Raw genomic sequence first — 14699 nt, forward strand, 5'->3', positions numbered from 1 at the left:
TGGGAGAAAATATTTGCAACCCACATATCTGATAAGGGGTTAATATATAGAAGAAACTCATACAACTCAATAACAACCCCCCCCCCCAATAATCCAATTAACTGGCAAAGGATCTCAATAGGATTTTTCCCAAAGAAGACACAAATGGCCAACAGGTACATGAAAAGGTGTTCCACATTTCTAGCCATTGGAGAAACGCAGATCAAAGTCACAATGAGACATCACCTCATCACTGTTAGAATGGCTATTATCAAAAAGATGAGATAAGTGTTGGTGGGGATGTGGAGAAAAGGGAACCCTTGTGCACTGTTGGTAGGAATGTAAATTGGTGGAACCACTATGGAATGTATGGAAGTTCCTCCAAAAATTAAAAGTAGAACCACCATATGATCCAGTAAACCCACTTCTGGGTATGTATCTGAAAAAACGAAATCAGTATAGCGAAAAGATACCTGCCCTCCCATGTTCATTGCAGCATTCCTCACAATAGCCAAGAGATGGAAATAACATAGGCATGCATCAATAGATGAATGAATAAAGAAAATGTGGCATAGGTACACAATGGAATATTATTCAGCCATAAAAAAAAAACAAGGAAATCCTGCCACTTACAACAACATGGCTGAACCTGGAGGACATTATGCTAAGTGAAATAAGCAGACAGAGAAAGCAAACACTGCATGATGTCACTCATGTGGGATCTAAAAGAAAGTCTAACTCATAGAAATAGAGGGTAGAATGCTGGTTGCCAGGGGCTGGGGGTGGTGGGGGAAATGGCCAGATGTTGGTCTGGGTACAAACTTCTAGTTAAAAAATGAATAAGTTCTGGAGATGTACAGCTTGGAATCTCAGCCCCCACCTCAGACCTGCTAAATCAGAATCTGCATTTTTTTAAAATCCGCAGTTATAGCTTAGGAAGCACTGGCCAGATCATTGGTTTAACAACAACGGCGGCAGGTGAGACTCAGGCAAATCATTTACTATTTCTCATCCCTGATTTACTGATTAGTAAAGATGGCACTTAGACTACATGGTCTTTCAAATCTCTTTTTCCATTAATTGCTCAGTATGGAGAGACTGCAAACGGGTAACTTGCAAGCAGAAATTGCCCTGGTGACATTGTGTTAACTGCCTAGGAGTTTTCTCATGGTAACAATGGACTGACCACCCTTTAAATTGAGCGTACACTCTTCAGTTTCTCTACCGAGTTATCCAACTCAGTGTGACCTAACCAACTGACCATTTGAGAACCTGGCTGAGGGATGAAGGGTGGTGGGCAGCAATATTTCTGTGAGAAAATAGGAGAAAATATTTGCGACGTTAAATTTTTCTAAGAACTATTAAAGTTAATGCTATATAAATTCCTAACTATACTTTTGCAGCCATTATGCAACCTTCATAAGAGGTTCTGTAGATATTCTGGAATCCTGATTAGCCCATCATTGTTAAATTGTTTAAATTTTTCATGATTTAATATTAACCGTTGGCCTTGTTTCTGTAGGTGTTCGAACATTTGAAATACCACTACTGAAAGTCGTTGTTGGAAACCCAAATCTGTTGGAAATTGAAGCTGAAGGCGCTTTTGATGATACTGATAGTTATGTAATGGAAATTTCCATAGCTAGCAAAACTTTACGTCAAGTAAGATTTTCTTTAATTACAAAAAAATAGTATGAATTATAGAACATTTAGAATGTAAGCTGAGGAAAAGAAGGAAAAATTACACATCATCCTACCTATGAAGGATGACTCAGTACTTTTAGGTATTCCAGAAAGGCAGTGTGACAGAACTGAATAGAGGTTAAAAGGGTGAGCTCTGGAAAGGACTATTTGAGTTAGATCTCACTTCTGGTACTGTCTGTGTGAACTTGGCAAGGTTATTTACAGAGGCTAAGTTTCCTCATCTATAAAATGGAGAAGACAGTAATAACACCTACTTCATAATGTTGTTCTGAGAATTAAATGGGATAATTCAAATAGGGCGTCTAAAACATTGCCTGGCACGTAGGAAATGCTCATTCAGTATAAACGTACAGTATTTTCTTCTTTTTTCCCCCCTAAAACTGGGAGGGCAGTGTATATACACTATAAAAAATGTCCTCCTTTCACTTAACTACACGTTTTAATCCCTTTGACTCAATAAATACTTTTTTTTTTCTTTTTTTTTAATTAAATTTATTGGGGTGACATTTGTTAGTAAAATTACATAGATTTCAGGTGTACAATTCTGTATTACATTATCTATAGATCCCATTGTGTGTTCATCACCCAGAGTCATTTCTCCTTCCATCACCATATATTCGATCCCCCTTACCCTCATCTCCCACCCCCCACCCCCCGCCCCCCTTACCCTCTGAATAAATACTTTTCTACATATTCTAAAAAAAAATTATCATAAAAACTTTAAGATATAGAGAAAAGTAGAATTTCCATCTAGCTCTCTATGTAAATTCAAATTAAACAATAGTCAAGATTTTGGTACTTTCATTTTATCATCCCTATTTAATTTTGTTTATATTCTGACATATTTTTAAATGAACAGCAGACATTGTGTCATTTCACTCCTATACGCTTCCATACACATCTCTAAAAACATGTGTATCATCTCTCACATAACCACAACACCATTATCATTCCTAAAACTTTTAAACTAAATTTTTGGTTTAAAACCTATAAATTCAATAAAAATTAGTCTATAATCAAATTTCTTCAATTTTCTCAAAAAAACGTATGGTTGGTTTGTTTGAATTGGGATCCAAACAAGATTCACACAGTATGTGGATTTTCTTTTTTATCTTTTAAGTCTCTTTTAATTGAAAGGTACTACTCCATTTTCTTCCCCTGCCATTGAATTGTAGAAATTGGGTCAGTTGTGTTATAGAATATCCAGCATTCTGACTTTTTCTGTTTGCTTCCTTGTCTTTTACGTAATTGTGCCTCCCACCCCCAACCCCATCCCCAAATTTACTTTAATAATATAACCCTGGTTGGATTCTGGTTCAATGTGTTTTGGCTAAAATTCATGAAAAAACATATCATTTGTAGTGGCTACAGAACATGGGGATGGGGTAAAACTACCACTACCAGAGTCTACTACACCACTATAGTTATTAGTATTTCTTCATTTTTAAAATTCAATGCCAAACAGAATTTATCAGATTTTGTTGAACCTTTAATATTGTTCAAGATTCAAATACATTTATTATGCACAAATTCCTACGAAGAACGTATCTTGGTGAACTACAGTAATTGCTAAGTGAATAATTTCCTTTCAAAATGTATCCAGATAGGAATTATTTTATTCATATCATCAAAGCAAATGTCCATCAGTGACTGGGAGAAGCCTCATGGATGTGAGTTGGATGTAACGATGGTGTTTATTTAATAAGGCCTTCTTGACTCCTGTTCATTTCCACATGTTGCCCATATCCAATGAGATTGGAATGTTTTTCTTCCTGAAAAAGAATGTGTTTTCTGTTATGAGTTATTCTCAAACAGATCTTCATGTCAAACTTATCACTCTATCTCTATTTTCTGTCATCACTCTTTTTCTATTTCTTTTCTTTTTTCTGTCATTAGTTGGTTATTATATTAGTTTGCTATGGACATCATAACAAAACACCACAGACCGAGTGGCTTTAAATAACAGAAATTTATTTTGCGATAGTCCTCGAGGTTAGAAGTCCAAGATGAAGGTGTCAGCAGGGTTGACTTCTTCTGAGGCCTCTTTCTTCAGTTTTTAGATGGCTGTCTCTTCCCTGTGTCTTCACATTGTCCCCTCTCTGTGTGAGTCTATGTTCAAATTTCCTCTTGTTATAACGGCACCCATCATATTAAATTAGGGCCCACCCTACTGACCTCATTTTAAATCAGTTACCTCACTACAGGCCCTACCTCCCAATACAGTCACATTCTGAGATCCTAGGGGTTAAGACATCAACATATGAATTTTGAGTGGATACAGTGCACCCTATAACAGTTACTTTAAATAATCTTCATTTTATTTGGCTATTTTCAGGGTTCAACTTCACTGGCATTTATTGTCTGGGGAGCATCAGTGGACTGCTTTGTTACAACATTCGTGCCAACACTGAAAAGCAGCTGTAGTTATCTCAAATCTATGCATCACATTCCTAGTCAATATATCCCATTGGAAGACTGGATCAGAGGAGTCCACAAAGACAGTCAGGGTTTTAATATGATCAAAACTTTGCCGGTAAAAAAACCTAAGCAGATTGTTTTAAGGGTACCAGTGATAACATTACTTTTGTGTGACTGGCTGGCCATTCAGTCTTAACATTTCTTCCATGATGTGCTCAAAACATTCTAGTTACTTTTCAGTCCTCATGTCATTTCAAGGATATGATGATGATTTATTTCTAAAATGTGAAACTTTCTGAAATAATGATTGCTCTTGGGAACTTGGTCTTACCATTATTAATATCATTTATGCTATATTTTGGTGGCATAATCTTGGGCTTTTGCCATATATGAAGTTATTTGGCCTGTGTTGTCCTGTCCTGAGCTAATATATCTTACTGGCCCCATTTCAATGTAGTAACAATTTTAATTTTTGCCTTATGAGAATCTTTTTAAAATATAAATTATTACTCTGCTAACATATAATTTTCCTTGTGACAAAAAAGCAAATAACCCAACTTGAAAAATTATTTACAAATACATCACTAGGACTCTTTATGAAGTTTTGAAACTTTATTTCATTGACTTTATGATACTATTTTAGGTACTAAAAAGTTTTTCACTTATTTACAAAGTCCAAGTTGTATCACCATGGGTTGAGGTTGTTGAAATTCCAGAAAATACTGAGTAGGGAACGTAGGGTGAATAGAAATTTATTTTAATACCTGGAACTAAGAACAAAATATTTGATTTTAATGCTTTTCTGGAAAATCAAGATATTTAAATTGAAGACATAATAAATAATAATGAATTATACATTTTCTTTGCTTAATCACTTGCAGATAAACTACAGGCCTCCATCTAATATGGGAATCGCCATTCCACTTACAGATAATTTCTATCATGCAGATCCCAGCAAACCTATACCAAGAAATCTATTTCACAAGTCAAAGGTAAATCATTTTTCTACAAATAAACTAGTATTTATTTGAATTCAAGAAATCATTCAGTACAATTACAGATGGATGTAGCTGGGGGGATTAAATGAGAAGGTACATTCGGTACCTTGCTCCATCTGCCCGATATTTCAGCGATGATGATGATGGTGATAATGGTGATGATGGTGATGATGGTGATAAAGGTGATGATGGTGATGATGGTGATGATGGTGATGATGGTGATAAAGGTGATGATGGTGATGATGGTGATAAAGGTGATGATACTGAGGAAGATTACTACTACTGTTGCCCGTTCTTCCTACTATGACTGTAGTCCTCTCTCCTCTTACTGCTACTCCTGAATATGGTTTTGGGATGACGGTGTCTAAATGGACTTTTCCCCCTGACCTCTCTCTGGCTCCCATTTGGATTTCAAAGGGGATAGATAGGGTCAAAGCATCTTTTGTCAAATGAAAATGGCCCCCAGGCCCATCTCACATCTCCAGCTCTGTGAAAAGAATGGTGCCCAAAAGAAAAGAAGGGCACTTGTTCCAAAATCGGCATGTTTAAATTCCTGCCAAGCTTCTGCCTAGAAAATAACTCAACCCCAGCAGAGCTCTGCCTCTCTGGAGCGTGGAGTAAGCAAGGTAGAGAGAACAGACTGTCACCATTAGCTTCAGCAGAAAAGTACATCATGGGGTAGCTGCTCAAGGAAACCTCATAGATGCCTGTGGAATCTCTCTCCAGATAACCATACCTACCTGCCCATATACCTGCACAGAGAGACTTTCATATCCATTCATGAGCATGCACACACACAATGACATAAAATTGTTTCTTTTGTTCAAGGCTCTCCATTGCCTTCCCATCTCACTCAGAGTAAAAGCCAAATTCTTACAATGGGTTATGAGGCCCTCTGTGATTTGGCCTTGGCATTGCATCTGACCTAGTTTCCCCCAGGTCAAGTTGCTCTAGCCACATTGGCCACTTTGTCAACAGTGACAGCATATTCTTGAAATATTCCAGACGTGTTTCCACCTCAGGGCATTTGCGGTTTCAAAAAACTTCCTGTCTGGGGTGCTCTTCTGCCTTTTGTCACATGGCGCACTCTGTCACCGTCTTTCGATTTTTGCTTAAATGTCAGCGTCATCGGGGGCCTTTCTTAACCACTCTATTTAGAACTGTAATTCCCATCTCCACTGTTACCCACTCCCTATCCCCCTTCCCTGCCTTATTTTTCCTCATTACACTTAATACAATTTTACACATTTTACTCATTCATTTATTGTATTTCATAAACAGGTAAGCTACGTAAGGCAGGGTTTTGTTTCTTTTTTTGCAAATCTATTTTGTTCTCCATTGTATCTTTGGTACACAGAACAGTGTCAGATATATGGAGGGCCTAACAATTGTTGAACAAAGTAATAATACATATTTACACTCATATTGTTACACACACACACACACACACACACACACACACACACACGAGAAGGTTGACTTCTTGTTGAATCTTGGATTTCAGGGTAAGAAGCTCTGCTCCTTCGAGCAACTAGAATTAGAATACTGAGTTCTTCTTTAGCTTCAGTTTGTCCCAAAGATATACCCTGTTGTGTCACTAGAACCAAGCCTCTTCTATTGAAGTATGGCTTTTCTATATTTGTATGAAAATCCTTAGTTTTAGGGTTTTTTTTTCAGGATTTTCTTTGGCGTTAAATAGGAAATGTATCTAATTTACACCTAAGTAAATAAGACATTTTTAATGCACCTTTTAAAATTTACCCTGAAGTTTAAGATATAGACAAATAATAGAGACAGATATAAAACACACAATATGACTTGGATCAGGGATGCCTAACTAACTTAGTCGGAAAGATGAGTAGAGGTTAACCAAACAAAGGAAGAGTATACACAAGGGAAAAGGGAGACAAAGGCTGAGGAAATATGCAGAAAGGACAGAGATGGGAAAGGGCTCAGTGACTGCTCAATATTATTAATTATTAGGGAAGTGCAAATCAAACCACAGTGAGATACCACTTCTTACCCATTAAGATAGCTATAATACCTTTTTTAATGGAAAATGACAAATGTTGACGAGGATGTGGAGAAATCAGGACCCTCATACATTGCTGATGGGAATGTGAAATGGTGCAGCTGTTGTGGAAAACAGTGTGGCAGTTCTTCAAAAATGTAAACATGTGGAATGACTATATGACCCACCCCTCAATATATATCCAAAACAATTGAAAATGTATGTTCAAACCAAAACTTCTTAGCAACCTTATTCATAATAGCCCAAAAGGGGAAACAATCAAATATTTGTTAGCTGATGAATGGATAAACAGAATATGCTATATCAATACAATAGAATATTATTTAGCCATAAGGAATGAAGTATTGATTCATGCTACGACATGGATGAAACCTCAAAAAAATATGCTAAGTGAAAGAAAGCAGTCACAGAAGACCACATAGTGTATATTTCCATTTGTACGAAATGCCCACAATAGGAAAATTCGTAGAGATGGAAAGTAGAATGAATAGACATGGGCTGGGAGAGGGGGTAAAGGGGAGTAACTATTAATGTACCCAGAGTTTGTTTTCGGCGTGATGAAAATGTTCTGGAATTAGCTAGTGGTGATGATTGAGTACTATTGTGAACATACTAAAACCCGCTGCATTGTATACTTGAAAATGGTTAAAATGGTGAATTTTGTCTCAATAAGCAGAAGAAAAAAAGTAGCTGGGAGGGACGGGGAATGGCAATCCTAAAAAATAATAATAATAAAAGTAGAGGGAAAGATAATGTTTTAAAAAATAGAGTTGATGATCAAAATCCAAAGCCTGTTCTTTGAAAAAAATGAACGAAGTAAACCGATCTCTAGCAAGAGTGATCAAGTGAAAATCAAATGACAAATGGGCAGTTATAGTAGAGTTTAAATAGCATTAGTGAATGTTATGAGGAAAGACAAGTATGAAATAGTAGGTATGGAGAGTGTTCCACAGCGTCTGCAAACTGTAATATCAAGTTCTTTTCTCTTAGGCCTGTTTTCATGCCCACGACGGGAAGGGCCAAGAGCAGGGAGTTTGGCGGTCCAGAGACGCAGCATTCAGAATGACACAGGCTTTCTAGGTCCATACATCTTAACCATCAGCCACCCTGACACAAACTGGTAGGCAGCTGAGTGATACTTGCGTTCAAATTACCAAGCGAGGAGACAAAATTCAGAAATAATATACATTTGTTATTAATGGATTTTTTTCCCCTTTCTTGAGGATTTTATTCACTCAGGGAACAAATATTTACTGAAGATTTACTCACTTTGCAGAAATCCAGCCAAACAAAAAAAGTCAACCTATATTAATTCTATTTGCAGAAATCTGGTCAATTCAAACAGTGTGCTAATAAGTCTACTCGGGAGGAATGTAATTGCACAAATGATCAGAAGTTTTCACATGCTGTTGCTTTCTCGGATTGCAGAGAAAAGGTAAGATCATTTTTAATTACCTGAAGACAGAATACTTTCATGTTAATAAGATGATGAAATGTGCATTTTGGTTAAACATGAAAACTAAAACATAGAAATAATATTTTATTATGACATAGAACTAAATACGACACAGAGCTGAAAAGATCTGGATTTAAATGTCCCCAGACAAGTTAATTAATATCATCTGTAAAAGAGAATAATACTTGCACTGCTCTGTCCATTTCACAGGTTCTTATAAAGATACACACATACACACACATACACACATACACATCTATAGATAAACAATTTGTTACTTGGCAAACACTCCACTAAATTATGGGGCATATTGATTCATTAAAAAAAATTTAGTATCTAATATACATTGGGTCCTGGGATAACAGAAGGTGAAATCCTTATAATCAGGAGCTCAGGCTGCTAGTAGTGACAAAATAGAAGACAGTGTAACATGTTGGTGAAGACAATGGGTCCTGTGTCAAATATTTCATTCTGTTAGTCTCGACACATTCAAAGGTATATCAAGTTAATATTGGTATTTGCATTAGTCAAGCTGAGTGTGTACTTGGTATAACTTTCAAGTACATCTATTTCAAAGGCCTTGTAAGACTATAGATAGCATTATATTAATCAATATGGAGCACAGAGTCACATTCAATAAACTATGAGGGTTGTTATTATATACCTCTGCAACTCCCCCCTTGCTGAATTACAATAATATTTCTTGAGCATTTACTACCTGCTAAACACTGCTCTACGCCTTCTCAATGACTTGTCTCATTTTGTTTGAGGCACAGAGAAGCCAGGCAATTTGCCAAAGATCACATCATAATATGCGATGGAGCTAGATTTGAACTCTGACTCCAGAGCCTCAGTTTAAGGAGCGTGGCTGAAAGATCATGACTGGCTGGGAGACAGGTGATAAGGGAGACGGCAAGATGCAGTTCATGCCGTGCCTTAGGGAATAGCCAACAAAGTTTGCACAACCTCATAGTAAAAGGCCTGTGAAAAAGGCCCATGGGAAGTCACGAGTTTTGTTACCACAATGTTTGTATATTACTTTTGGAGTGCACATTGATTCTTCTGTAAGACATTTTTTTTTTTTTCATGCCCTGAGAAGGCAGAAAGCTCAAGAAGCCCATTTCATTTGGAAGAGCCAAATTCTTGGGAATATATCTATTCATTCTTTACCAGGAAATCAAATTAGTATTGATGTTCCAAAGTTACATTCATTCTTGGAATTTGCATTTTAGGTTCCTCGTTTTAAGTTTCCGGTTACACAGTACCCAATTTCCTTGGAAATTCACAGTGAGGATGGACATATGCCAGTGGAAACTCCGTATCTGGTTACTGTGATGGAAGTGAATAGGAGGGAAAACTGGGAACTAAGTAGGATTTGCTTTCTTCCATAATTATTTTATCTTGTAAACAATGTTGTTATTACTTAGATAAGTGTTTTACAGAAACTGTTTGCACCAGAGATATGTAGCCAGGGGTTCTTTGGAGAAGAATTTGAATCAGTTGGCACATTGCTCTTCATTCTGCTTCTATTGTCTCCCTCTTATTTCATCACTTCCAGTGACCTGGATTTTATGGCATAAAAGCATTTTTGAAGAATTTGAGCTGTAAAACATTTGGAAGCCATTTTGTAGATGCAGCAAAAATGATTGAATTTGTGCTACATGTTAGTCTAGTGTCTCCTTTCACCGGTTATGCAGTGTTACAGAGGAGGTTATGAAAGATACTGCCTTTTATAGTACTAAGTTTCCCCAAAAATAAGACCTAGCCAGACAATCAGCTCTAGTGCGTCTTTTGGAGCAAAAATTAATATAAGACCCAGTCTTATTTTACTATAATATAAGACCTGGTCTTACATAATGTAATGTAATGTAATGTAATATAATATAATACTGGATCTCATATTAATTTTTGCTCCAAAAGATGCATTAGAGATGATTGTCTGGCTAGGTCTTATTTTCGGGGAAACAGGGTATCTGTCGTCTAATTATATGAGTAAATTTCTTAAAGATTTTACGGTAAGATAATTGAAGAGATGCAGAAATATTTTTAAATAAGAAAATTGAAATTTACCCTACCTTATTTATATTAGGTTGGTACAAAAGTAATTGCGGTTTAAAAAGTTAAAATAATTGCAAAAACCGCAATTATGTTTGCACCAACCTAATATAATCTTTTATCATACGTTTTGTGTTTGTTTATGTGTGAATACTTCAAGGTAATAGAGCTATATAATTAAACAAAATTTTGATCAGTCATTAACGTTATCAAATATGCCGATATTTGATATTCAGTGAGTCTTACTATGCCAAACACAGGCGTTTTTGGAATGAAAAATGCAGTAAAAAAAACTACTAAACATTTTGCTTTAACTATCATAACATCCCCATTTTCTGTGGTGTGCTGGAGCCTGTTGTTACTAACTTTTGAGCACTGATTGTTAAATATGCAAGCATTTTGCACACTGGTTGTTAAAATGCGGGTAGCTTGAAATTAGCCATGGTGAGAATATTTATACCATGGGAATTGGCAAATGCTGCAATCAGAGATTTGGGGTTTTTTTTCCCTTTTACATCCCATATTCCATTACACCACTGCAATTTCTAAATCCAACACAACATACCTGGTTTTAGAAAGAATTATAGGAAAGGCAGGAGTAACTGATCACTTTTTTGGGGAAAAGATTTCAGTGATCCTATTGTGAAACTTTTCTGCCACCTCATGTAAAATCACTTACCAACCACTAAGGTGGTCCTGAAATTATCTTATTGCCAAAGACACAAAGTATGTGCAGGTCAGAACTGGTCATGAGCATGGAGCTGCAAGGAAAGGTCAGCCTGAATTAAGATGCTTTCCTTCTTGACACCTCTGAGCAGATGCAATGAGAGATACAAGGCTTAATCACCCCTAAATATATCTTCCACAAAGTCTAGCAGAATTAAAAGCATGGGATAACTCAGTTATGTTATGGAATGGAATCTTTCACGGTACCTTCATGTATGTAACATGTATGCAAAATGAGAAAAGAGCAGACATGTGCTTAAAATATCCTTATGTACTTTTAGCACACACTGTACCAGAAAATGTAAAAAAATTGAAAGATTACTTAGAACCTATTCTTCATGCTCCGGTGTATAATCCTTCGGGCCTCAACTTAAGTATAAGGGTAAGTTGGCAGCATTTTTGTTTTTCCTGTTTCGAGTTTAGATCAAATACATATGCCTAAACTAAGATTGGTTTTAATTTTAAAGTGTAGGTTTCCATGAATGGGGGAAACAGCATCTTTAAAGTATATGGAGAGTGTTTGTGTTTCCTCCATTTCCCTCGATGTCACTATTTCCAAAGGTATCTGAAAGTTGAAGTGAACATTGACTTACTATGTTTTGAGCTGATAGACATCATGAATACATGACCTACTAAGGTAAAGCAGAAAGGGTGTTTCTAAAAGTGAGGGGGAAATGGGCTCAGTATTCTTCACCTGGATGTACACCGACACGTCTTCCGGTTCCTGCTGTCCTTAAGAACATGTGAGGTGGATATAACCTAGGTAATTGCTGAGAAAGCCAATCAAAGTTAAGGGACATATCAAAGTCATGAAGATGAGGATTAGCCCAACGTATACATCAAGGCCATGTTAGGTTTTATATTGCTGTGTCTTCATTCTAAATATAAAGTGCAGCATCAGCTATCGAATCCTTCTGTTTCCAATTTTTGTCCTTCTCCCTCCATTTTTATTTTGAAAACTAAAGTATATGCCCAAGAGCCTTTGGGGGATTGGAATTTTTTCATGCAACATCTCTAGGGAAAGTGACCATCGTTTGACTTACGGGCACATGCATGTTGACACCGCTAATGACCGGGTGTGCTTTTTCCACAGGGCTCTGAGCTTTTTCACTTCAGAGTGTCCGTTGTCCCAGGGGTCACTTTTTGTAACTTAGTTGAAGAATTTCAGGTACAGTGACTACACAGGTATCAAATGGGGTGATGGCTGGGGATATAACATGACCAGTGTCAGTCCAGGAGACACTGAAGATTAAAAAATGGCAGAATTGGTGTGACGGACAATGCTTGGAGACGGGATCCTGGAGAATAGTGGTGACATCAGTAATGATGCAATTAGAGCACGTGACAGGTGGCAGGTGGCAGGGCTGATCGATGCTGGGGAAATTCTACTAAGTGCCTGTATTTGTTGTTGCTCCCTTTCCACCTCCCACATTTAGCTTGGTTTTCTGACTTTTGATGCCCTTCCCCTCACCCTGACCTTCCCACAGAGACATATATGTCACATTGTAGTTTCCAGTGTTAGCCTCCCTTTGTTTATTTGCATTATAATAGTAGAGTCTTAAATACTCCCAAAGCTATCAAGATGCAAAAGAATTTGGAACCAAAATCAGTCTCCCCGAATCACCCCATGATATGCAGTGACACATTTTTGCTTATTCACATAATGACATCTGCTGCCTGTGAAGGCTGGAAAGGAATAAGGATTTGATTAAATTGATTGCTGACTCATTCATTGTCAACTACCGGTACCACATTATCAACAACGAAATCAATCCCACCCCTCTTTTCCTTTTTCTATCCTGGCCCTGTCCCAAGGCCAGCCCCGGTAATGGATCTGCACAACTACGAGACTGGGCAGCCCTGGCAGCAGTGCAGACACCTAAGACCATGAGAGAAAATCCATCTCACTAGATAGAGGAATCAGGAAAAGAGGCACCTGTCATATGAAGAGCGTGAGACGAAATTCCCATTATTTTTCTCTCTTTTCTCACCTCTTGGTCCCAAAGGCACCCTCAGTTTCAGGGACTCGCACAATAATGCAGGGAGCTAAAATTCTCCTGGACTCTCAGCTTTCTTTCCAGAGGATTAGGAAAAAGCACGTCTGGGAGTAGAGAGTGTGGGGAATACCCCTAAGAGAAGAGAATGGGCAAAGGAGATTCCTAAGTCTGTATATGAACTAGCACAAGTACCAAGCAGCACATGAGCAGAACACACTTAAAGAAGCATAGCAAACAAATAAAACTGTATTATAAACACCATGTAAGTTCCAGAATAGCACGAGTGGCACAGGCACCAGGAAGACACAATAGCATAGCAGAGGCTTTGAACACTCAGCCGACAGTAGAGCCACCACCCACAGAGAAAGAAGCATAAGGTGTGATCTCAATTCAATCAGTGTGATCAACCACTAAAACAAACAAAAAAATCAACAGTTTCCGGAGACTTTTTAACAGAAACTGGAGTCTCACACCAAAATATCTTAAGTATCTAGGATACAATTCAAAATTACTCAATATACCAAGAACTAAGAAAATACATATAATCAATTCTGAAGAGAAAAGACAGTGAGCAAATGGCAACCAATGAAATTATCAGGCAGATCTTTTAAACAAGCTATTATAACCACGTGCCATTTTCAAATGAATGGAAAGGGAGACATTTTCAGCAGAGAAACAGAAGCTATATAAAGAAGAACTAAATGGATAAGAACGGATAGCATGTGGGGATTGTTTCTAAGAAAACAGATACGTCCTTGGGTCACTGGGAAGATGGCGGTACATTTAACTTGAGCTTTACCGTAAAGCAGTTGATCAGTCCTTTTTCTTGTCCTCAGCATTTTTCCACATCCCCCATTGTCCTATTTCCACTCATCTCAGCTTCCATCTACCTCAAAAGGTGATCTTGCTTCCTATTTCACAGAGAAAACGTAAGCCACTGGGCTTGAACCACCTTCCACATGTAACATAATGGCACCCCACCTTGCGTGAACTCTCAGAGAGAAACACAATAATCTTAGCTCTCCTCTAGGAACTTGTTTTACTAATTATCCATTCAGGCAGAGGAACGATTTTGAACACCCAGAAATTTCCCTATGTCCGAATTTATATAGAGGCTTTTCTAAAGAGAAGATCGTTTGAAAGAGCACATGCTTATTCCCTCCACCTGGAATGTCCCTTTTTCTTCTCTTCTGTGAACCCACTTATTTTTTATGATCCAGCTCAGGAAGGGCCTTCCATGCCTATCTGAAGCCGGTGGGCATACCCTTACCATGTTCCCACAGCACTTGGCCCACTCCTCCGGCACTGAAATGCAATGCTTTCCTGCCATCGAA

General features: G+C 37.6%; 1 protein-coding gene across 1 annotated transcript in view; it reads left to right on the forward strand.

Annotated features, from left to right (window-relative positions):
* Nucleotides 1–14699, forward strand: part of CATSPERB (cation channel sperm associated auxiliary subunit beta) — a 65026-nt gene that overhangs the window by 49228 nt on the left and 1099 nt on the right. The window contains 7 exon segments of the mRNA XM_074326742.1: nt 1502–1641; nt 4019–4216; nt 4983–5093; nt 8456–8566; nt 9820–9955; nt 11650–11750; nt 12462–12536. Of these exon segments, the coding sequence (XP_074182843.1) occupies nt 1502–1641; nt 4019–4216; nt 4983–5093; nt 8456–8566; nt 9820–9955; nt 11650–11750; nt 12462–12536 (872 nt within the window).

The sequence above is a fragment of the Rhinolophus sinicus genome, linkage group LG03 (assembly GCF_036562045.2).
Source record: "Rhinolophus sinicus isolate RSC01 linkage group LG03, ASM3656204v1, whole genome shotgun sequence".
NCBI classification, from domain to species: domain Eukaryota; kingdom Metazoa; phylum Chordata; class Mammalia; order Chiroptera; family Rhinolophidae; genus Rhinolophus; species Rhinolophus sinicus.